This window comes from Gymnoscopelus braueri, assembly GCF_963280865.1.
Source record: "Gymnoscopelus braueri genome assembly, chromosome: 3".
Classification (NCBI taxonomy): domain Eukaryota; kingdom Metazoa; phylum Chordata; class Actinopteri; order Myctophiformes; family Myctophidae; genus Gymnoscopelus; species Gymnoscopelus braueri.
In genome coordinates, this window is record NC_137612.1 from 12,505,056 (window position 1) to 12,530,978 (window position 25,923).

Sequence of the window (25,923 nt, forward strand, 5' to 3'; positions counted from 1 at the left end):
ACACACTTCTTACGACACAAGAACACAGGTAAGACTTGATGTGCTTGGAATGGAAAATATGGAATAAATGCACAACATGATTCATGTTTATATTCAACCTGGTTCTGTATTGTTTAAACTATGAGTGAACGTGGGGGAGTTGAGTGATGTTTAAATACTTATTGATAAATATGGTTCAGCAGCTCAGGTTTAATCAACATTTTTATACTACTATTATACTACTATTTATGCTATAGCTAGACACACACACACGCACAGCTGGCAGGCAGCCATTCTAAGGTGACGGTTTCAACCTGTGATTAGTTATGTCGCTCCGATTTCTATTATTGTCTCCACCAGGCCGAAGGCGTGGCCGAGACTATATGTTTTGCATATATTTTCTGTCCGTGTCCCAGCAGGAGTTCTCACAGGCGTTTAGAGAGAGTGGGCCGTGTTTTTAATATTTATGTGAGTTGGTCCTCAGTGATGGTGGTTCTAAGACTTCCATGTGATGCATGGCTATGCGTCAGGCAGACAGGGGTGTCCTGATGTGGGTCTGGATCACTGGACAGTCCTGCTGGTCCCAAGTGGATCTCCAATTGGAGTTGTTGGCCCCCCCCCACACACACACAGAGATACTTTAATTCGGCCAACTACATACTTACTACAAGTGTCATTGAGTGGAAAAGTACTGGGTGGGAGCGGCCCCCCACCCGGCCTCTGTCACACACACACACACACACACACACACACACACACACACACACACACACACACACACACACACACACACACACACACACACACACACACACAGGCCACTAATGGTGATCGTGGTTTAATTGACCTAGACAATGACACTGGACTGGCTTGCTGCAACGGAGCTGAAGGTCTAAGGACATACGACAGAAGAAGAAGACACACACACACACACACACACACACACACACACACACACACACACACACACACACACACACACACACACACACACACACACACACACACACACACACACACACACACACCATCTTTGTCTCATCTAAGAACACGTTGTGCTATGTTCAGAATGTTGTCAGGTGAGTGACGTCACCTCCCACAAACACATCATGCCCCATCATCTCTGTGGTCATGTGATCACGATGTATCGGTCACATTATTCAGATTCCATTCAATTGCCTTCCACATTCAATGGGCCCTGGTTAGGAGAGGGGAGGGGAGAGGAGAGGGGAGAGGGGAGGGGAGGGGAGGGGGGAGGGGAAGGGTACACTGATATATATATTTTTTATGAAAATCACTTTTAATCAACTATTAATCAAACCACTTGAATGTATGAATGATTATCTCTCCATTCAGCTGGTAGAGGAAGCTCTGTCTGTCTGTCTGTCTGTCTGTCTGTCTTCCTTCGTTTATGTTCTGTGTGAATTGCTATGGGTGGATGTTGAATTAATTTCTATTAACAAATGACACAGAATCTAAAGTTCTTTATGTCTGTCTGGATATCAATTGAATGTGTATGCATGTCAACATGGTTTTATGAATGGAGGTGAACCTGTAACCATATGTGATAAGGAGTGTTATACCAAATTAATCACAGCTGTGAGGTCACTTTATAAGTATGTCGATCACCCACACACTCTCCCTCTCTTTTATTTATTATTTTTGCCAACCATGAATCATCCTGGTGCTTTTTCCAGGACACTGCCATCCCCTACAGGGCGGCGCCATTGAGTTTTTCTCTGTGTGCTGCTTCATTAAAATGGTTCAATTCCAATGTCCGCCCGAAGCCCTCAAACCCTATACCCTCACTGACTTATAGGAATAGTTCACCCCCAAAATGACTTTTTTCCTAGTCCCCCCATGGAGCCTTGACTTCATGGATATTTTTTTTATTTTTGTCTCATTCCTAAGCCAATAATTTGATGACCGGCAGCGGTTCCGGTCGGAGACACAAATAGTCTCCTTTGTGTCTCTTACCGGAACTGCTATATGTGTATATATATGTGTACGCTATATGTATGTATATATATATATTGTAAAGACTGAACGAACCAAGACAGAGGCAGAGGGTTTTCAGTGCACAAAATAATAGATTTATTGGGGGGATTCCTTACAACAGCAGGGTGGGGGGGGGGGGGATTAATCAAACAATTCCAACAAAACTTCTTCCCGGATCGGGGTATCGTTCCAATTAGGTATGAGCGTCCTATGTTGCCTACAAACAAATAGAAAACATCAAATTAGTTTCATGTCTTAACTGTAATCATTTTTATTTCTTATTTTTGCTCTTATTTAATATAATTATTTATGCCCATTATCCATGCCCATTTTGTTGAGTCGCTTTATTTGAAGTAGTATTTTGTACCGGAAACTGTAAGTTAAATGCCTGGAACTCCTTATAAGGGAGCTGGGACACGGACACGTTAGTGGTGGCACTTCCTCCCTTGAGGTGAGACAGGGACAGGGAGAGTGTGAGACAGGTATGTTTGTGTCCTGGATCTTGGGTTTGAACGTTTGGTTAATGAAATGATTTGTATTGCAGTTGTGTTGCTGTTGTGAGTCTGTCGTGGGCACAAGGACTCATTCCCTTCTTAAAGTCTATATGCAGCCAGCAAGGTGTGTTTGTTTGTATTTGCTTTAGTTTGTTATGTGTTTGTTTATTTGTACAATGTTTACGTCATGTTTCTGTTGTTAATGCAAGTGTTTGTTTGTTTATGCTTTGTTTTATGTAGTTCGACATTGGTGTATTAGAGCCGCAAGAGTGGTTTAATAAACTGTCAGTATGCAGAACCACTGTGTCGTTTATGACTACTGGAGGGAGTGACATTAACTACATAACTAATATTGAGGAAGTGAAGTGTGTCGCTTACTGTACCGCCCGAGCAGAGTCCTTCCACCAAGGAGAGCCAGCCAGAACTGAGGGAGTGTGAGCACCTTTATAGCTAGAGCTTGATCAGACCCAACTCAGTGCAGCTGTCTCCAGCCTGTTAGTTGGAGGGCAGGTGTCATCACATCAAACTGATTAAGAACAGACCTAGGTACATACCTCCCCTCAATGAGCCGGCCCAGGGGCCGGACCTGGTGCTGAACTCCTCCCTCAGAGCTCTGGCTAACCTGGTGGAAGCGCTCACCTGGCGTTCTAGACAGCGACACTCCACATACCCTCCCCCTAAGCTCGCCGCCTGGGGTGGGAGCTTCAAGTCCTTCCTCTTCGTACAACCGGGACATGGCATCTGCATGCTGGATGTCCTTTCCTGGTTGATGCTCCACTTTGAACTTGTAGTCCTGTAACTCAAGGAACCAGCGGGTGACTCTGTCGTTCTTATCTTTATTTGTGGACATCCACCTCAGTGGTGCGTGGTCTGTCACGAGGGTGAACTCCCGGCCCCATAGGTAGTACCTCAAGTGGTGTATGGCCCACTTTACCGCCAGGCACTCCTTTTCCACAGTCGAGTAGTTCTTCTCGTGTTTCAGCAGCTTCCGGCTGATGAATGTTAAGGGATGTTCTTCTCCCTCAATGACCTTTGCCAAGACCGCCCCTATGCCAGTGCCCGATGCATCCGTGAGTAGAACGAAGGGTTTAGTGAAGTCGGGGGCCACCAAGACCGGCTCCTCACACAGGGCCCGTCTCAGTGTCTGGAAGACAGCCTCCATCTCTTCCGACCACTTAACATGGTGGGGCAGGCAGTTTCGGGTTAAGTCATAGAGGGGTGCTGCCACAGTAGCAAAATTTGCAATGAATTTCTGATAGTCGGACACCAGGCCGAGAAAAGATTTTACCTGCTTTTTTGTAACTGGCCTTGGCCAGTTCCGGATTCTCTCAACTTTCTGCGTCTGTGGCTTCACACACCCCCTCCCAATGGTGTAGCCAAGGTAGTCGGTCTCATTCAGCCCTAGGCGACACTTCCTGGCGTTCGCCGTGAGCCCCGCCTGCCGTAGCGCCCCCCAGAACGGCCTCCAGATGCTGCAGGTGGTCGGTCCAGGTGGAGCTGTGGATCACAATGTCGTCCAGGTAGGCCGCAGCATATTGTTGGTGGGGCCGGAGGACACGGTCCATCAGACGTTGAAAGGTGGCGGGGGCGCCATGGACGCCGAAGGGGAGGACAGTGTACTGGAAAAGCCCGTCAGGGGTTGCGAAGGCGGTCTTTGGCTTGGCTCTCTCCGTCAAGGGGACCTGCCAGTACCCTTTTGTCAGATCTAGTGTGCTGACAAAGCGAACGGGCCCCAGTCGTTCGATGAGCTCGTCGACGCGTGGCATCGGATAGGCATCGAAAAGAGAGACGTCATTGACGTTCCTAAAATCATTACAGAAGCGTAATATCCCATCCGGCTTCGGGACAATTACAATAGGGCTGGACCAGGGGCTGTACGACTCCTCAATCACCCCCAGCTCCAACATCTTTTTCACCTCTTCTCGTATTGCCTCTCGCCTGGCCTCAGGTATCCGGTATGGACGCTGTCGGACCACTGTCCCCCGGGGGCTTTGTATGTCATGCTTGATGACAGTCGTTCGTCCCGGCAGTTCCGAGAACACATCTCGGCTTCGGCTTATGAGTTCTTTCAGGTCCTGCTGCTGTGGGGGCGAGAGGTCAGTGCCTCTGACAGGAGGAGGTGGAGTCTGAGGAGACACAGTAGTTAACAAGTGCGGGTTGGGTGGGACTTCTGCAGCATGCCACTTTTTCAGAGTGTTAATGTGGTATATTTGATGGCCCTTTCGCCGGCCCGGCTGGCTTACCCGGTAGTTCACTGGCCCCACCTTTCCGACCACCTCATAAGGCCCCTGCCACTTGGCAAGGAATTTACATTCGTGACTCGGCACGAGCACCAGAACCTTCTCGCCCACCTGGAACTCACGAAGGCGGGCACCTCTGTTGTAGGTTCGGCATTGGGCCGCTTGAGCCTTCTCCATATGCTCCCGCACCACTGGCCAGACGTTCTTCATCCTGGTCTGCATCTGGTCCACATGCTCAATAATGCTTCGGTGGGGAGACGGTTGGCTTGCCCAGGCTTCCTTAGCTAGGTCCGGAAGACCCCTGGGGTTTCGACCATACAACAGTTCAAAGGGTGAAAACCCTGTGGAGGCCTGGGGTACTTCTCGGATAGCAAAGAGAACAAACGGCAATAACTGGTCCCATTTCTTTCCGTCTACGTCTGTCAGCTTGGTGAGCATCTGCTTTAAAGTCTTGTTGAACCGCTCTACTAATCCGTCCGTCTGGGGATGGTAGACGGAGGTACGCACCTGTCTCACTTTTAACCACTTACACAGGGCGGCCATGATTCGTGACATGAAGCAGCTTCCCTGGTCTGTTAAAACTTCCTCTGCTATCCCAACCCGGCTAAACAATAGGAACATCTCTCTGGCCACGTTCTTGGCCGTGGCAGTCGAAGGGGGATGGCCTCACGGTATCGTGTGGCGTAATCCAATATGACTAGAATGAACCTGTGGCCCCGGGCAGACTTCGGGAGGGGTCCGACGATGTCCATAGCCAGTCGGGTGAATGGGGTCCCAATAATGGGCAGTGGTATGAGTGGATTACGCTGGTTCGGCCGTGGGGCGGACTTCTGGCATTCCGCACAGCCCCTGCAGAAATCCTCCACCGCTCTTTTCACCCCAGGCCAATAGAAACGGCCCAGGATGCGGTCATACGTCTTTTGGACTCCCAGGTGGGCCCCCAGCTGGTGAGTGTGGGCTAGGTAGAGGACTCGAGAGACGTAAGAATTTGGTACCAACAGCTGTTCAATTATGTCCCCCCCCCTTAGCTTTCACTCCCCGATATAAAAGGCAATTTTTCACAACAAAATAAGGAGAGGAAAGTTCACTCACCCCCTCGCCGAGTCGGCCATCCACTGCCGACACATTCTGTCTCGCGGTCTCCAAGTTGGGGTCGCCCCATTGGGCGCTGGCGAAGCCCCCAGCATGAGTTGGGCCCGCCGTCTCCAGGCGGGGAAACTCAGAGAAGGGTTCAGTCTCTGTGTTCTCGGAGGGGTCCCCCGCCTCGTTCGCTGCGGGCGTCGCCCCTTCCTCCTCACTGGCAGCACCATCTCCCTCTGAACTTTCAGTACGTGAAGCCTCCGAATCCGGCTGGAACACGGGGCAGGCAGGTATGGCTGTGACTTGGGACGCCCGTCTGGCCCGTCGTCTCTGGGGCCTTGGAGTCTCCCGACGCACTCCAGCCGACCAATACCGGTCAAAGAGGATACAATCGGAGCCGATGAGGAGTGGCACTGGTAGGTTTGGCACCACACCAGTCGGCACGGTGGCATCTCTGGGCGTCTGGATGCGAACCTGAGTGACCGGATACTGCCACATGTCACCGGGAGGGTGGTGGTCCCAGCCGGGCCCGCCAGGTCCGCCCGGACCAGCGTGACCGCACTGCCCGAGTCCAACAGTGCAAGGGCGTCGGTGCCATCCACCTTCACCGGGAGCAAGGCGTGTCGGTGGCCCACCGGAGTGTTGGAGGAGGAGGTGTGTAGGCTGCGTCGTGGTGTATCGGAGCTCGCTGCGGAGGCCATGGTGACATCTCGCTCTGGGCAGGCCCACGATATATGGTCCTCCTGACCACGGTCATCTCGGCGATGACCGGACCGGTCGGTTGGTCGGTGGCGCAGGTCTAAAGGAGGGCGGTGGCTGTGCAGGCGGCGTCCCCCGCCTACGTTCTCGGCTGGTCCTCTCCTCAGCGCCCCCCCGAGGGGCCTCCACTTTCATCGTCTTCATCATTTCCAGGCTGACCTGGTAGTACTCCAACAGGGCAACTAGGTCTTCTACGGACCCAGGGCTGACTTGGGCAGCATATTTTCGGGCATCGGGCGGCAACGCTCTTATACATCTGTCAATAATCAACCTCTCTATCCACGGAGGCTCCCCCGGATGCGTGAGCCAACTTTGGGCGTGCCGCACCAGGGCGGCTACCTGGGCCCGTGGGGCCTGAGCGGGGTCGTAGGTCCAGCTATGGTAGCGTTGGGCCCGGGCCGGCAGACTATACCCGTGTCGGGCAAGGATGGCCGCTTTCAGCTTGGGGTAGTCCCTTGCGTCGGCCACCGGTAGGTCACGGGAAACTCGCTGGGTGTCCCCGGTCAGGAACGGGGCAATTATAACGGCCCAGTCGGCCGCTGGCCATCGCTCTCGTGCAGCTGTGCACTCGAACACCTCTAAGTAGGCCTCGACATCGTCCTCAGGTGATAACTTGGTGAGCACATCAACAGGGGCTCGTGGGGTTCTATTGTCTCTGTCAATTTTCTTTAACAATTCCTGCACCGCATTTTGTAGTTCAGTCTGACTTTTTAGCAGAGCGGTGAGGGCGTGTGCGTGTTCCATGCTGTCTGGGGTTGGCGGCAATCAGTCTTTACCCGTATTCTCCACCATAATGTAAAGACTGAACGAACCAAGACAGAGGCAGAGGGTTTTGAGTGCACAAAATAATAGATTTATTGGGGGGATTCCTTACAACAGCAGGGTGGGGGGGGGGGATTAATCAAACAATTCCAACAAAACTTCTTCCCGGATCGGGGTATCGTTCCAATTAGGTATGAGCATAGACGTTGCCTACAAACAAATAGAAAACATCAAATTAGTTTCATGTCTTAACTACATAACTAATATTGAGGAAGTGGAGTATGTCGCTTACCGCCCGAGCAGAGTCCTTCCACCAAGGAGAGCCAGCCAGAACTGAGGGAGTGTGAGCACCTTTATAGCTAGAGCTTGATCAGACCCAACTCAGTGCAGCTGTCTCCAGCCTGTTAGTTGGAGGGCAGGTGTCATCACATCAAACTGATTAAAAACAGACCTAGGTACATACCTCCCCTCAATGAGCCGGCCCAGGGGCCGGACCTGGCCTTGGTGCTGAACTTGGGCTAACCTGGTGGAAGCACTCACCTGGCGTTCTAGACAGCGACACTCCACAATATATATATATATATATATATATATATATATATATATATATATATATATATATTAAGCCTGCAACAGTTCACAAAATCCACGGTTCGGTTCAGTTCAATATTTTGGGGTCAGGGTTCGATCTTTTTCGATACAAAAGCACATGCACTCGCGCGCAGCACGCGTGCATGTGTGACCATTGCACGTTGCATGGTCACACATGTGTGACCATTGCACGCGCGCGGAAATGTAATAACCGCGAAATAACCGCAACATTTTCGGTTCGCGGTTTGGTTCGGTTCGGTTCAGTTCGGTTCGGTTCGCGGTTATTCCCCTTTTATTTCCGTTTTTACTTTAATTCGGTTAATTCGGTACAAAAAATGTACTCCATGAAGTGTAGATGTGTGGCAAAAAGGAAACGTTGCAGGGGGGGGCTTATTTATTTTGTATCAATCAATTATCATCAACATTGGCCATCATCTTCAGTGATTTTATTTTTAAAGCAGCTTAAGTAAGTTTTCACTATAAACCCCTTTGTTTCAGAGGACATATAGACACTAATAACAAATATAATGCAGCTGAGAAACTTTGGTCAACCTCATTATGTACTTGCATAATACATAGTCTTTTGGTCGCAAAAAACCTAGTCTACTTTGGATCTGATGGATAGGGTTCTGTGCAGACTGCAGTCCATTTGGAAACACTTGGACTTAGCCCTGGTCCAGAACGTTAGTGAGTTCTCTCTAACTCACTAACGCTCTGGACCAGGGCTAACATGGACCCTACCTGGTCGTAGTGTTGTCTGGTTTTAGCTGAATGGCAGCAGCTAAATCCTTTGACCTCTGATGACCGCAACATTCTCTGTGTGTGTCCTCCTCTTCAATACCTTCGGTTTTGGTCAAACTTTGGACGACTCAAACTAGCGACTCCTGTGGTCGCTAGTTTGAGTCGTCTAAACACTTTCTGTTTCTTTTTCCTCGGTAGCTTTCACTGTTTTAAAAGACTTGCTTAAATCTGTACACTTTGCAGCTTTTGCACAGATAGCTCTTGTATCCTCTCATTATGTTTTTGAGCTTATTTTATTTCCCCAAATTCGACTTGTAAACAAGCCAGTGAATGGGTGTGATGGAATGCAAGAACGCCTGGTCCCAAAACACGCTCGCCCCGGGTATATCCGGCGGGCTCGGTCGGCGGAAAAAAATGGGGGTGAGTGTGTTTTGGGGCTGCGTTTCACGTCAATGCGAGGGTGTTTAAGGACGACAGTTCAACCGTCGTCCTAAAACACCCTCACCTCGGGTCTAATCTGGCGGCCACGGTCCGCGAAAAAAATGGGGCAGTGTGTTTAAGGACGAGCGTTCCGTTTTCCACCCGGTTGCCGTTTTTTTTTTTTTTTGCTGTGAGAGGGGGAAAAAGTGTGAGAAATGGCAAGTGTGGCGTGAGAACAGGTTAAATTACGTGACTCTCACTCTCAAAGGGTGAGACTTGGCAGCTCTGCAACAGTTTAACTTTACAGTGTAGTATTCAGCGTGTCTTCTCTTAAGGCAGCTTTCAAATTTCCACCCCACGGCGTGACCTTGTTTACTCTGTGTGTGGGGGAGCGGGGGGAGGCAACTCTGGCTCTAAGTTGCACTGTTGAGCGCAGATCCATTGAGACTAGCAGGGTAGGTTAGTAGGTTGAGCACAGAGAAGTCGTCTGGGGAAAAAAAGGATATTATATCGTTCGGTTCGTAGCGCGTACCGAACCAAGACCCTCGTATCGAACGGTTCAATACGAATACATGTATCGTTGCAGGCTTAGAGGTTCTATGACATTCATTTTCACTTTTTTTATTTTCTATGTTTTTTTGGGGGTTTTATGACCTCAATTACACCAAAAAATCTGAACTTTGAACATTCAGTGGATTTTCTGTGGTCTGGGGTTTTCTGAATAATTAGGCTGAAAAGTAATCTGAGCTTGGCCCTTCGGCAGTGAGGTCACAGCCGATTAATCCCGCCCACTCTGCTCCTCGCCCCTCCCCTCCCCTATCCTTTCCTTTGGGGGGGCGGAGCAGAGGCGATGATTGACAGGCAAAATCCCTCACCAGCGACACCCGCAGGCAAAGATTTCTTTTTTTCATTGCAGTTGAAAAGGCTTTAGAAATGTGAGAGAAAAACACCTGCCATGGATCAATGGAGTGGAATTTTTTGTTAAAACTTTCTATACACGTTTGAAGGACCATGACAAAGACTTTTAATGTGTGGTAAAACTGAACGTCATGAAACCTTTAATAAATATATATACACACACAAACACACGCACGCGCGCACGCACGCACGCACGCACGCACGCACACACACACACACACACACACACACACACACACACACACACACACACACACACACACACACACACACACACACACACACACACACAATAATGAGATGACAGTGACAGAAAGGTGTGAACCTTAGACTAGTCCCTTGGCTAGCTAACACTAGCTCAAACCAAATGAACCCATGGGGTTCCATTTGTACATTATCTGAGTTACAGACCCGTAATCCATTGAGACTAGCAGGGTAGGTTAGTAGTTTGAGCACAGAGCGCATCGTCTGAAGTCGTCTGTGGAAAAAAAGTATATTATATCGTTCGGTTCGTAGCGCATACCGAACCAAGACCCTCGTATCGAACGGTTCAATACGAATACATGTATCGTTGCAGGCTTAATAAATATATATACACACACACACACACACACACACACACACACACACACACACACACACACACACACACACACACACACACACACACACACACACACACACACACACACAATAATGAGATGACAGTGACAGAAAGGTGTGAACCTTAGACTAGTCCCTTGGCTAGCTAACACTAGCTCAAACCATTTGTACATTATCTGAGTTACAGACCCGTAAGGGTCCATTTGGTACCTGGCTATCAATAATGTAGCTCTTTATTGATAATAAAACAAGTAGAATACATATATTATCACAACATTATCAAAATGATAAAAGCACCAAGAATCCAATGGCTTATTTCCTGTGTGTGTGTCTGTCTGTGTGTGTGTGGGCTTGTCCCTTTAAGAGCGAGGCTCAAGGGAATATAGACACTTCCGGTTCCGGGTTAATGTAGTGGTATTATGCTGCTCGCAGTGAATGAATGAAATGTGTGTACTGCTCACGGTGTTTAAGTAAACTACCTCAACGTGCCTACGTCTCCTGTCTCGCTGTTTCACCCTCCACATTTTTGACCCTGTGAAAAAACGAACATGTTAGGCGACGACGCCCCCGCAGCGGACGCAGCAGCTCCCGCACCGAACGGAGCTAACATGCAGGCTAATATATACGCCGCCACCGTCAAGCTGCCCGACTTTTGGCAGCATAACCCACGCCCGTGGTTTCAGCATATCGAAGCCCAATTCCAGCTGAGAGGAATAACACAGGATATAACGAAATACATCCATGTTGTGGCGGCGTTGGATGCTTCGACGACGGCACGAGCGATGATGCTGTTGGAGGATCCACCGGCAGCCGGCAAGTACGAGGCACTAAAGACATTCCTTCTGAAGCTGTACGAACTGTCAGAACTGGAGAAAGCGGATCACTTGCTGTCCCTCAACGGCCTTGGCGATCGCAGACCGTCAGAGTTAATGGAGAAGATGCTAGCTGTGCTGGGATCAGCTGATCCCTCCTTTCTGTTTACTCATCTTTTCCTGCGGCAGCTACCGGTGCCGGTGCGCACAGCATTAGCCAGTTCCCCCCACTCCTCCACCAAGGACTATTGAGGTCTGGCTGCAGAAGCAGACAGGGTATTCTTGGCCAACCGGCAGCAATTTGTCCATGCGCTGCTGCCCCACCAGGACACATCAAATCCATCCCTGGAGGACTATACAGACACCGCGGCTGCGGTGACAGCCCGACGCCAACCCGACGACGGGCTTTGCTATTACCATGCCAGGTTTGGGGCCAAGGCCAAGCAGTGTCGCAAGCCATGCAGTTTCAGGGGGCAGGGAAACGCCAGGGCCAGCACTCATTAGCGGCTATGGGCGCTGGCCAAGACTGCTAGCTGTTGTTCATCACCGACTCTGTGTCTGGTCGGCGGCTGCTGGTGGACTCGGGCACTCAACGCAGCATCCTGCCAGCACGGGCCGTGGACACCATCGCCGGCGGACACGGGCCCCAGATGGACGCCGCTAACGGCACGCCCATATGTACTTATGGCACCAGGTATGTGGAGGTGTGTTTTGGCGGGCTCCGTTTCGGCTGGGACTTCGTTATGGCTGCTGTGTCCACACCGCTTCTGGGCGCGGACTTTCTCTGTGCTTACTGGTTGATGTAAAGAACTGTCGCCTGATCGATGCCCTCTTCTTCGCTTCGTACCGCTGTACGCTTGGTGGGGGCGGAGCTCTCTGCCTGTTAAACACGCTGGCCACCGGGGATCCGTATCAACGCCTGCTTGCCGGGTTCCCTGACCTTACCACACCCACGTTCTCGTCGGCAGTGGCGAAGCACGGCGTGGAACACCATATTACCACCGAGGGCCCTCCAGTCTATGCCCGGGCCCGGCGCCTCGACTCGGCCAAGCTGGCAATCGCTAAAGGGGAGTTTTCCACCATGGAGCGCATTGTGCGCCGCTCGAACAGCCCGTGGGCTTCCCCCCTACACATGGTTGCTAAGGCTGGCGGGGGTTGGCGCCCCTGCGGCGATTTCCGTCGCCTGAATAACGCCACAACCGCCGTCCGGTACCCCGGCCCGCACATACAGGACTTCTCTGCCCACCTGGCGGGGGCCATCATCTTCTCTAAGGTGGACCTGGTGCGAGGGTACCACCAGGTGCCGGTCCATCCACTGGACGTGCCAAAAAGAGCTGTCATCACACCCTTTGGCCTTTTCGAGTTCCTGCGGATGCCTTTTGACCTTATGGGGGCAGCGCAGACGTTTCAGCGCCTGATGGACTCTGTGCTCCGAGACATGCCGTTCTTATTTGTCTATCTAGATGACATTCTGGTAGCCAGTGCGTCGGTAGAGGAGCACATGACGCACCTCCGGCAGATGTTTGAGCGGCTCAGCGAACCCGGCCTCATTGTCAACCCGGCCAAGTGCCAGTTCGGACAGTCCGCCATCACCTTCCTCGGACACCACGTCGCCCCACCGGGAGCCGTCCCACTTCCCGCCAGGGTGGATGCCGTCTCCAGTTTTCCGCGTCCTCGCACAGTACAGTCTCTACAGGAGTTTCTGGGCATGGTGAACTTTTACAACCGGTTCCTCCCCCATGCTGCACACCTCATGCGCCCCTTGTACGAAGCCCTGCGGGGAAATGGGCCCAAGGACGAGTTGGACTGGTCCCCGGTGATGGACAAAGCCTTCTGTGGGGCCAAGACCGCACTGGCCAACGCTGCTCTCCTGGCGCACCCTTCTCCCACTGCCCCGGTCGCCGTTACGACAGACGCATCTGACTACGCGGTGGGAGCGGTGTGCGAGCAGTGGGTGGGCGGTGCCTGGCAGCCACTGGCCTTTTTCAGCAAACAGCTCCGCGACAACGAGCGCAAATACAGCACCTTCGACAGAGAACTGCTGGGTCTGTTCCTCGCCACTAGACACTTTAGATTTCTGTTAGAGGGCCGCCAGTTCACTGCCTTCGTGGACCACAAGCCGCTGACATTCTCCATGGCCAAGACCTCGGAGCCGTGGTCGGGGCGTCTACAGCGTCAGCTCTCGGCGATCTCCGAGTTCACTACGGACATCCAGCATGTGGCGGACAAGGACAACTCCGTCGCCGACTGCCTCTCTCGGGCGGTCGTCGGTCAGTCCACTTGGGACTCGATTATGCTGCCATGGCGGTGGACCAGGCCGCAAGACTCAGACATTAAAGCCTACCGGACGGGCCCTACTGCACTGCAGCTGGAGGAGGTGGTGTTCGACAAAGCCAACACCACTCTCCTCTGCAACATCTCCACCGGCCAACCACACCCTATGGTGCCTGCTGCCTGGCGGCGCCAGGTTTTTGACACCATCCACAGCCTTTCCCACCCGGGTGTGAAGGCCTCGACTAAGCTGGTGGGGGTCAAGTTTGTTTGGCCTGGCCTCCGGAAGGATGTTAGGACCTGGGCTGGTTCGTGTGTGGCGTGCCAGCGGGCCAAGGTGCACCGCCATACCAAAGCCCCTTTAGCACCGTTTATAGTGCCAGATAGGCGTTTCGATCATGTGAATGTGGACCTGGTGGGCCCACTGCCCCCCTCCCACGGATATACTCACCTCTTCACCATGGTGGACAGGACCACCAGGTGGCCGGAGGCTGTTCCGCTATCCTCCACTACGGTGGCGGAGGTGGCTCGGGCGTTCATCGGGTGCTGGGTGGCCCGCTTCGGCACACCAGGGGACATCACGAGCGACAGGGCCCCCCAGTTTACTTCGTAGCTCTGGAGTGCGGTAGCTGAGCACCTGGGGGTGAAGATCCACCGCACTACGGTGTACGGGGCGCCCTCTGCTTTCAGCCCCCACCTCTGTCCCTGCCCTGGCCCCTTCCGTGGCAGGGAAGGGGCCACTTCTTGCCCATGATTCCCCTCCTGTTAAGCGCAGTCGTTTCGGCCGCTTGATCCGTCCCCCACCACGTTGACTAATTATGTGGTTGCACTTTTTGTATTGGTGAATTCTGGGGGGGCCTGTGTGGTGACCCACATTGAGAGACATTGAGAGACATTCACCAAAGGGGGCTTGTCCCTTTAAGAGCGAGGCTCAAGGGAATATAGACACTTCCGGTTCCGGGTTAATGTAGTGTTATTATGCTGCTCGCAGTGAATGAATGAAATGTGTGTACTGCTCACGGTGTTTAAGAAAACTACCTCAACGTGCCTACGTCTCCTGTCTCGCTGTTTCATCCTCCACATAGTAATCATTACTATAGAGTGTTTGTTCAGTAACTGGGGTCTTCCTGTCTCTCCAGCTCTTTAGTAAACAGAAAATTCATTTTCAGGTCGGGATACCAATCTCATCCAATCAGGATCGAGAACTCACACAGGATACATGTAAAACAAGTGAAATTGGAAGTGATGACACAAATAAATGAGAAGACTGATAAATGGATTCTCTCTCATGATTGGATGAAATTGTATTTTGTGTTTATTAAAGAGTTGGAGAGACAGTGAGACCCCTGTTACTGAACAAACAAACACTCTATAGTAATGATTACTATCACAATATAGAGCTATTTAACACTGTTACTGAACAAACACTCTATAGCAATGATTACTATCACAATATAGAGCTATTTAACACTGTTACTGAACAAACACTCTATAGCAATGATTACTATCACAATATAGAGCTATTTAACACTGTTACTGAACAAACACTCTATAGTAATGATTACTATCACAATATAGAGCTATTTAACACTGTTACTGAACAAACACTATATTCACAATGATTACTATCACAATATAGAGCTATTTAACACTGTTACTGAACAAACAGTCTATAGTAATGATTACTATCACAATAAAGAGCTATTTAATACTGTTACTGAACAAACACTCTATAGTAATGATTACTATCACAATATAGAGCTTTAACCTTTTAACCCAAAAATATAACTTACTCTACCTTTAACTCACTGCTACATAATAAACAGAACATTTTATGAGTCTCATAATAGCAGTGACATGTTTAAATAGCAGTACAAAGTCACAGGTAGATTGTATTGTGTAAAAACACTGTCAGGGATATTGTGTTGAAGTTTAATCTTCTTTTAATGCACCTGAACTTTACCTGTTGGCTGAATGTTTTTTATGAACACACTAAAATCACTGACACATGCCTGAGTGATGATTGATTGATTGATCACCTACACATATCTATACCTTTATTTATTCACAAGTAAGACGCGCGAACGCTGGAAGCGAACGCAGCTCGAAAATATTGTGTATTTACGGACTTGTAATCCGTGTATGTGTGTGTGTGTGTGTGTGTGCAGAGCATTGTCTAAATTCCTGCACTCTGGCGCACTCTGGCGGCTGCAAATAGGCAGTGCACGCACGTGAGTCACATGGGGGCGCGAGGCAATGAGAGCGTGAGTCACATGGGGGCGCGAGCCAATGAGAGCGTGAACACAGAGACACACACGGAGACACACACGGACAGAGACACACACACAACCCAAGCACAGTTACATAGTAAGCTCTACTTGGTCGGAGGCGCGGCTTCGTCATTACTATAGCGTTCGCAATAAAGACAAGAAGAAAATAGCATTTGACTCTTTATTTGATTGTTTTACAGTTGAAACAACAGCAGAGAAGATGTACAGAGTTACCTCAGCTTCCATCAGAGGTGAGTTCTATTAAAACACAGTGATGATCAGTTAATATTCTGAATTAGGTCCCAGAGTGCAGTATTATAAACTCTTTAAACTCACATCGATGAAAAATAGCTAATCTACACTCTACAATAAAGGTATCTTATCAGTCTATGATATAAGACAAGCTGTGCTGTGGGTGAGACCAGCAGAAGAGTGGATTTAAAAACGGAATACAATGTGTCACTTCTGTGATCAAATGAAACACACAACTCTGTCTGTGTGTGTGTGTGTGTGTGTGTGTGTGTGTGTGTGTGTGTGTGTGTGTGTGTGTGTGTGTGTGTGTGTGTGTGTGTGTGTGTGTGTGTGTAATTAATGTTAATTACCTTCTGTCTCTGTTCACCTCTGTAGAAAATATAAATATGTATTAAAACACTAGCCTTTTGTTGTCCATCATATAGAACAATTTTTACTACTTTATAAGACTAAAACGTATAATCTTTTGCACCCCTTTTGAACTACAGTACAAGTTAGTAGTACTTTTTTAATGCATGATGATGATGATGTCTTTCCCTTGTAATTGTTGTATTTTAATAGGCCTATAGCCTAAATTATAGTCATTGTTCTTCATGTGACATATTGACAATTGTTGATCATTTAAAAAGAATTGCACTCTGATTCTCTCATGTAGCACTAAATACATGACTAAAACATGAAATGACAAAATGACAACTGGTTTGGTCATATCTGTAATCTTTATGAATAATGCATGTATGTTTCCAACCAGGGAAGAAGTATAATCCAACAGAACTGAGAATAGTTCTGATTGGGGGAAGACTTAATCCCTGTGGAAAGAGTTCAGTAGGAAACATCATCCTGGGCAGAGATGTTTTTCACACAAACAGAAGGACATATAAGAGTGTCATGAGACAAGAGGAAGTGTCAGGGAGACAGGTCACTGTGGTCGATACTCCAGGATGGAGGTCTAATCATCCTCTAGATCTGACCCCAAAACTGATTCAGTTAGAAATCCAACAGAGTGTGAATCTATGTCCTCCAGGACCACATGCCTTTGTCCTAGTGATGCCATTGGACGTCCCACATGTAGGAACAGGGATGTCAGTAGAGGAGCATGTGAGGTTTCTCCTCAGTTACAGAGTGTGGAAACACACTATTGTGGTGTTCACTGTAGCTGATAAAAACAACATGAGACCTGATCTCATTAGATCTGACTCTGACTTAAGATCTCTTACTGATAAATGTGAAGGGCGCTTCCATGTCCTTAACATCACTGACAGAGGAGATGAAAGTCAGGTCACAGAGCTGCTGGAGAAGATAGATCAGATGGTGACTAGTAATGGTTGTCACTATGAGACAGAAAAACACGTCTCAGAGGAACTGAAGGAGATGGAGAGAACTATCAGAAGAGGAGCAGAACAAAGGAGGGCTGATGCTCAGAAACAAACAACTAGACTTCCAAAACATATTGGTATGTTTTGTTTTACTGTGACACAAAATCATATTTCAGGTTACCTTTCAGTGTATTTCATTTTGATACATTTTATTGATCATTTGTATACTCGCACACGCACGCACGCACGCACAGTATACAGTATGGACATTGTAGCTTTGTTACTTAAACCTGTGGTTCTCAAACCTTTTCATGTCAAGGACCCCCAAAATGATAAATATTTGGCTGCGGACCCCCATCTCAAAATATTGTGTTCCAGGGACCCCCAGAAGCAAAGATTTGAGTTAAAAATGTTCGCTTTAAAAATATATATACAGTATATTCAAAGATTTGCACAAGTTTTCACGATTAAAAAAAAATAGCTGATCTACAAGCTCATAGTGCGGCACTTGGTGCCGCGCTATGAGCTTGTAGATCTGCTATTTTTGAATAGCCAAACTAGAAAGTATGGTTAAAGTGGTTAAAACGATTATGACATTATATTAACTAATTTTGCTGGGGACCCCCTGGTATCCCTCCAAGGACCCCCGGGGGTCACCGGACCACACTTTGAGAACCAAGGCCTTAAACAATGTTTTCTCTGACAGGACTGCCTGACCTCAGGATTCTGTTGATGGGATCGTTTGGGTCTGGGAAGACATCAGCAGGAAACACCATTCTGGGAGGAAGTGTTTTTAAAGCTAGTCAGAGGTCAGTGCAGTGTGAGGTGAGACAGGGTGAAGTAGCAGGGAGACATGTGAGAGTGGTGGACTCACCAGGCTGGTTCTACAACAGTCCACTACAGGACACCTCAGAGATGGACAAACTGGAGATCCAGAACATTGTGTGTCTCTGTCCTACTGGACCACATGCTGCTCTTCTGATGGTTCCTCTTTATGCAGCATTCACCAAAGCACAGAGAGTAGCAGTAGAGGAACACATGACACTGCTGCCACAGAGACTCTGGAGTCACGCTATGGTACTGTTCACCTACGGAGACCTGCTGGGAGACAGAAGCATTGAGCAGCACATTGAGGCTGAAGGGGAAGACCTCCGCTGGCTTGTTGCCAAATGTGGGAACAGGTATCATGTCTTCAACAATCAGAAGAGAGATGACACTCAGGTCACAGAGCTGCTCGTGAAGATAGAGGAGATGGTGTCAGGAAACAGAGGTGGACACCATGAAGATGATGGAGATGTTTCAGAGAAGTTGTCAGAGAGGAAGAGGAACATAGAGGAACACGTCCAGACATTCATGACCAGGACACACAGACAGAGAGCTGCTCTGAAAGCTCTGTTTGAAGGTGAGTGTGGCAGTGATTTCCTTATATTCATGTATTTATATCTAATGGGTGTTTTATCATGTAAGTTGCTGAGAACATTCATGCCCCTCAGAGGATGCCCCCTATTAGTGACCCCATGACCTTTTCTCTGGAGCAACCCTCAAGCCAAAATGTCAATTTTGCACATTAAATATCTCATAAACTAATAGACACATTAAATATCTCATAAACTAATAGACACATTAAATATCTCATAAACTAATAGACAGATTCCTGGATGAACCCTATAGATTTGTGTGACCCCATGACCTTTACTTTAGTATATGTTGGCCTTCATTTACAGTCCTTGGGTGTAAGGAGTACAACGGCCTCTAGGGGCCGCTAGAGGGACTTTTATATTCTTAGCATTGTTCATATTGTTGCTGTCAGGCAGAAACCTTGTATCTCCTTATTTCAACATTTTATGTATTTTTTGTTCATAAAACAATGCCCTACTTTAGTCTCACACAAAAGTCTCACTACAAACTTGTAGATCTTCTATTCTAGATTTCTTTTTTTAAGTAAAAGTGAAAGTGATTAGGTCTGTCTGTGGGTTTTATAAATATTTTGTTATATAATTAAATTAATTACTTATTATTTTCATATTAAATCTTCATATGATTGCTGTCAGGCAGAGACCTTATACCTTCATATTCCAACTCTTTTTCATAAATGAATGGTGTACTTCATCATACAAGAGTGTTGCACAAAAGTATTGAAAATACCCGATCTAAAAGCTCACAACGCATCGCGAAACGTTGTGAGCTTGTAGATCGGCTATTTTCACTATTTTAAAATGTTTTAAAATGATTATTAAAAAGGAATGATTTTGAACATAAAAGATTCCACAGGACATCATTTAGAACAATGACATGTTCTATATGAGACATTATGCTGATGGAATGACATATTCAGAGATCTGTTTATTAATGTTCAACACATTTACATAACTGATCTCATGGTAACATTCTGTGTATCCTGAGTGATACATTAGTTCAGTCAGAATGTTTTATAAATAATAATTAATAAAGCTGAATGTGAATCCAGGTCCTAAACAGTGTTCATTGTACTGTATTTACTCTATATAATGATAAACAGTCACATCAGTGTTCATTGTACTGTATCTACTGTATATAATAATAAACAGTCACATCAGTGTTCAGTGAACTAATGTAGAGTTTGTTCCAGGAGAACATCAGAGTGTTCCAGATGTCAGGCTGATGTTGGTTGGAGGAGAGCAGAATGGAAGGAGCAGAGCTGGAAACTTTATACTGCAGGACTATGTGTTTACATTCACTTACTGGAAGGTGAGTAAATACATGAAATGGAAAGAAGTAAACACACATCAAATATAATGTTGTCTGATGATAATGTGACAGTATGTGCTGTCATTAATGATTGACAATCATGTGACTAATAAATGGTCAGTGATCAATACAGAATGTTCTGTCATTAGAGCAGTGGTTCTCAAAGTGGGGCCCGGGGACCCCTGGGGGTCCTTGAGGAGGTTCCAAGGGGTCCCCAGCAAAGCTAGCATCAAAATCAGTTGAGCCAATTTAATCCTATATACATTGGCTATAGCCAATCTACAAGCGTCACATTGCAACATGTTCTGAGCGTGTAGATCTGCAATTGTCTTGTATGGGTCCCTGGAACAATATTTTCAGATGGGGGTTCGTGGCCAAATACAAACTTGACATGAAAAGGTTTGAGAACCACTGTGTGAGGATGGGACCTCGGTGCAACAATGGTTTTTAATCACGTATGAAAGAATAGACTCCTGTCAGAGCATTCGTTTAGGAGGCTTTACTGATGAAGCACATGGTACAAGGAATGCAGCGTTTGTGTGTGTGTGGTATCTAATACAGAGAAATATAAAGACAATAAAATGACACAAATTACAGTTTACAATCATGTAGAATACTAGGAAATAATCACAGTGACATTCTTCAAATGGAAAAGGAGCACTAATTAGCTATAGATCTGCAACACCTGGCACATGTACCTCATTAACTTTACTTTACACAAATGAAATAAACACAGATTTGGAATTTTACACAATAAATACAGTCAACATAGATTCATACATCACAAGCATCAATAAATAACAGGCACATTATGGAATTAAGCTGCACTTCAAATCACTAACATAACAGGCTACAGTAAAACACTCATTTAACCAAACATCATTCACATTTGTTAATTGTAAAGGAAACAAACTTTGTCACATTAAAATAAACGTAGTTCCCTGCATCATGCACGCACACAAAACACTGATTTCTTTTTTCAAATGCACAGCTCTGGCCCGGTTGTCTGGGCTGCTCATTGAATGAAGCTCTGCTGGTCTCTGACTCAGTCATGATTGCACTCAGGTGTGCCAATCATAATTATATTGCATTAGATGATGAGTGATGTGTTGTCCGTCACATCACCATGGTAACTGTCTTTATCCTTAGCCCGTTTGATTTACATGCAGTGGTTAAAAACTGATTGACAGATTAACACACAATCTAACACATGATTTTCATCCTGTCTGTAATCTTTCATTCTGTTTTATTTTCACATTTCACTTGGATCTGTTTTAGCAAACTGTCACAGTTCAGTTTGATGTTCTGCATACTTCCATATAGTAGCACTTTACTGAATAAGTATTTACCACATCCAGGTATATTTTTGTTGAATGATTCCATATAGTTCATTACTGTTTAATTTGTAGTGGCACTGTTAGAAAAGTTATGGAGAATAATAAACCAATGTGTTCATTTCTGTCAAGCTTGAGGTGGAACTCTTCAATATAGGGACGGAATTATTTAAATGAACTTAATTAAGTTTTTTTTTTTTTTAACTCCTAAATCAAATGTATTGATTATTATGACACATACTAACATACAGTAAACCTCATATTCCAGGAGTTTAAAACCCAGACTAAACTGACACAATGTGTCAGACAACAGAGACGAGTTGCTGACAGAAAAGTGAGTGTGGTGAACTGTCCAGACTGGTCGACTACACCTCCATCACAGAAGATCAAAGACGTCCTTCTACACGGTGTGACTCTGTGTTCTCCTGGACCCCACGCTGTCCTGGTGACTGTTGATGTCAGGTCCAGTTTCTCTGAAGCTGACAGGAGATCAGTGGAGGAACAAATGGAGCTGCTGGGGGAAAGAGTCTGGAGACACACTCTGGTTCTGTTCACATGGGGATGGTGGCTGGGAGGGAGACGTGTTGAGGAGTACATAGAGTCTGAAGGAGAACCTCTGAGGTGGATCCTGGATAAATGTGGCTACAGGTACCATGTTCTAGACTTCTTCAAAAGGGACATTTCAGAAGTGACAGAGCTGATGGAGAAACTAGAAGACATGGTGACGAGGAACAGAGGACACTTCAGGGTGGAACGTGAGACAAGACAGATGACTCTGTCTGAAAGACTGGATAAGAACCTGGCATTAAGAGACAAAGAGGAGCAATGGAGGAGGAGAGAGGAGGAGATGATAGACAGGGTGTTGAAGTTTGCGGTGAAGGAGCCAGAAGAACCAACCCTGCCAGCTGTCAGGAGGAGAAGGAACAGCATAGACATAGCCCATATGCCTCCAAGCAGTGAGTCATTAGATTTGATCTGATAACAGATTTTTCTAAAGCAATGGTTCTCAAAGTGGGGTCCTTGAGGTGGTTCCAGGGGGTCCACAGCTAAATGATTGAACCGGAAAAGTTAGGAACCAAATGGACCCTTACAGGACTGTGACTCTGAGAGTGTACACATGGAACAAAAGGGACCATTCTGTTCCATTTGTACACTCTGGGAGTCTTTGAAATTACAAATGTTTGAGAATCACTGTTCTAAAGATTTCAGATAACAAAAAAAATTACCTAGACTTTAATAGAAGTTCTTTCAGTAACAGTGCATGAACTGTATTTCTTGTTAATATTTAAGTATGCAATTGTGCATTGTTATGATGATGATGATTATGATAATAATAATAATAATTAATTAATTAATTAATTAATGTTACATTACTTAATTAATGAATAAATGTAAAGATCTTGCTGTGCCTTGTGTTACAGTGAGCGGTGGAACACCTTCTGAAACAGGAAGTTCATACCGCCTGTCACCTGGCAAGGTCTCTGATTGGCTGCTGAAGATACCTTCTGGACCAATAGTGTCCTCTTCAGGACGTGGTACCATGAGTGAAGCTCCCAGCAAGACAGAGGATGATGCTAAGACTGTGATAGACGGAGATGAAACTATGGTTTGATAACAATCACACTCATCTATTCTGGTGGAAATGCAAATATGCTAATGTGATTGACAATTTACCAAATGGATAAATACGTTATTCTTATCTGGTTGTGTCCACCAGCAAGATTGATGTACATTCATGTATGTAATAGTCATAATGTGTTAGAATGTATTGAAAGGAAAGCCCATTGACATGCAGCATCTCATTTTCCAGGGCCTCTATCAGTGAAGACTTGAATCAATTCAATTCAATCAAAACTGTTCACAGTTATCTTGACCTTTCACATTTGAACCCCACATTGTAATTAGTTCATCCTAGAGTTCAAGTGCACATTTTTGCCAGATGTTATGACATTTCAACCAGGCGTTCCAGAGATATTGCTTTTTTAAATTTGTATTATTTTCATCCCTCCAAACAGGAACACATGCTTCTATCAGAGAGGGAGGCCTTTATTGAACAGCTGAAAGCAGAGAAAGAGGAGAAGAGTCTGGTAAATGAACACACAATACACCTGTAGTTTTATATCAAACACTGCTTAGTTAGATGATACTACAAGAGTTTGTATGAAATTGGACCAAAGTCAAATAAAGAGTGTTTGTGTGTCATCTGTCACTAGAAACATTCACATCACTGAACACTGGCTGTCTATGACTGCCCTCTGCTGGTCACAACATGAGGGCTCACTAAAACTGAGCCAGTACTTTTCCTGAAACAATATTAACTTACTCACTTACTCTCTTTCTTTCTTTCTTTCTTTCTTTCTTTCTTTCTTTCTTTCTCTCATATGTTGTAGTTGGAGCAGCAGGTGGAGAGTCTGAAGGTGAAGCTGCAGCAGAAAGAGAAGGAACTCATGGAGATGAACACACTGGTGAGAACACGCACGCACGCACGCACGCACGCACGCACGCACCCACGCACCCACGCACGCACGTCCCTCTCATATCATGTCATGTCTCTGTGTGTCTCCATCAGGTGTCAGTCAGGAGAACAGGTGATGATGCAGCAGAAACTGCAGAATGAATCTGAGGAGAACAAACGTCTCTTCATGGAGAACTAGAAGCTCCTGGAGAAACCACACCAACAGGAGCAACTCATCCTGTTTGTTTTTCATTGTATTTTTTTTATAAAATAAAAAACAAACTAACAGTAGGTATGTAGGAAATATGAACTTATGCATGCACACCGATCACTTCTGGTCGTCCACAAGCACGGTCACAGTTTTTGAAATCAGCAAAAGATTTTTTTTAACATTTTCATCGTTTTTTATGAATTACGTTTTTTTTATAAGACTCTTATTGTGAAAAGGTAACTAAGCCGATCAACCAATGACCGATCATCTGATCTATGGATACGTTATGAAAGGGAGCTCCACTGATCTCGCTCAACCCAGATTCGGCACAAACATGGGGTAAAATGCCATAAAAGAGCACCTGTCTGCAATGTGTAGACATGGTGCCCCAAGACCCCATGTTTACTGTACATAGGCCTATACATTCATTGCTACTGGTGTTGATTATGTCTTGTTTATTGTATTGTATGTCATTAAATCTCTTAATGAATTGAATACACAGGACCACAATGGAAACAAGCCCCTAGGGCTTTTTGTGTTATCCTTTTAACAGTCATTGTAAACGTACCTCTGTAGAAATGACAAACTGTTAATAAAGTATTCAATCAATCAATCAATCAATCAATCAACGTCAATCAAAACACGTCAAACATTGTGTAGTTCGTAATCCTGTGTATGTGTGTATGTGTGTGTGTGTGTGTGTGTGTGTGTGTGTGTGTGTGTGTGTGTGTGTGTGTGTTTCATGTTGTTCAGACAGATGCTATATAGGTTCATTGTTTACCTGGTATCTCTTATGTGACTTTTTACCTTGTTGTTTATTGACTATATCAGTGGTTCTTCTTCGTTTTGGGAGTGAGACACTCCCTATGGGAAACAGCGCCATCTGGCGATGAGTACAGAGCTACACAATACGCTCCCGGGGCCCATTCCATGGGCTAGAGGGTATGTCACGTGACCGGTCAGCCCTCCCCTCCACCAGAGGGCATAAGAGGCACCGGCCGTGACGTCAACTTCCTCTTTCAGTTCCTCTGTTCGCAGATGATAACACGGCTACACGCTTGTTAAAAACTGAATTCAACCTTTATCAACGATTACTCTACTCTTCAGGACCCAAAGTGAGAAACCAGCTTTAGCCCTAAAAGCGGAGGCTAGGATAAGTCACCCACGGGTTTTCTCGTTCAACTAAACTCCAGTAAACTAACTTTAATCTACCTTGTGGTGAGCCGGCGTTAGCCTTTAGCTGCTTCTTAGCCTAGCCGCTAGCTGCTACTAGCTTAGCTGTTTGGCTACCTCCACAGCGCTAACCGCCCTTTGTTTTGCTGAGCTAACCCCCCGAATAGAGCTGTTAGCCTAGCCTTTTTGTGAGCCAGCGTTAGCCCTTAGCTGTTTCTTAGCCTAGCCGCTAGCTGTTACTAGCTTAGCTGTTTGGCTACTTCCACAGCGCTAACCCCCCTTTCCCGCTTAGCTAACTCCCCGAATAGGGCTGTTAGCCTAACTTTGTCGCTCTCTTTGTCCCACGATGACCGCTCCGATGAAAGCCCCCAGAGGCACCCCGTACACCCTGGGCCCTCTGCCGGCTAGACAGTGCGGCCTACCCGACTGCTCTGCCAATATCGACGGAGACGACGCACACTCGATAGGTGTTGGATGTCTCGGTGTCACGCACGCTTTCGACGCGCTCTCCGACCCC

At 46.8% G+C, this 25,923-nt stretch overlaps 1 protein-coding gene across 1 annotated transcript; it reads left to right on the plus strand.

The window, feature by feature from the left end:
• Nucleotides 1-24,800, plus strand: LOC308082087 (GTPase IMAP family member 8-like). Its single transcript, XM_080423697.1, has 10 exons — nucleotides 1-28; nucleotides 16,139-16,189; nucleotides 16,942-17,643; nucleotides 18,213-18,908; nucleotides 20,115-20,233; nucleotides 21,836-22,523; nucleotides 22,989-23,173; nucleotides 23,583-23,654; nucleotides 23,958-24,032; nucleotides 24,137-24,800. Exons 2-10 carry the CDS (start codon nucleotides 16,159-16,161, stop codon nucleotides 24,182-24,184), a joined length of 2,616 nt encoding a protein of 871 aa, XP_080279823.1. The 5' UTR covers nucleotides 1-28; nucleotides 16,139-16,158; the 3' UTR covers nucleotides 24,185-24,800.
• The last annotated feature ends 1,123 nt before the right edge of the window (nucleotides 24,801-25,923 follow it).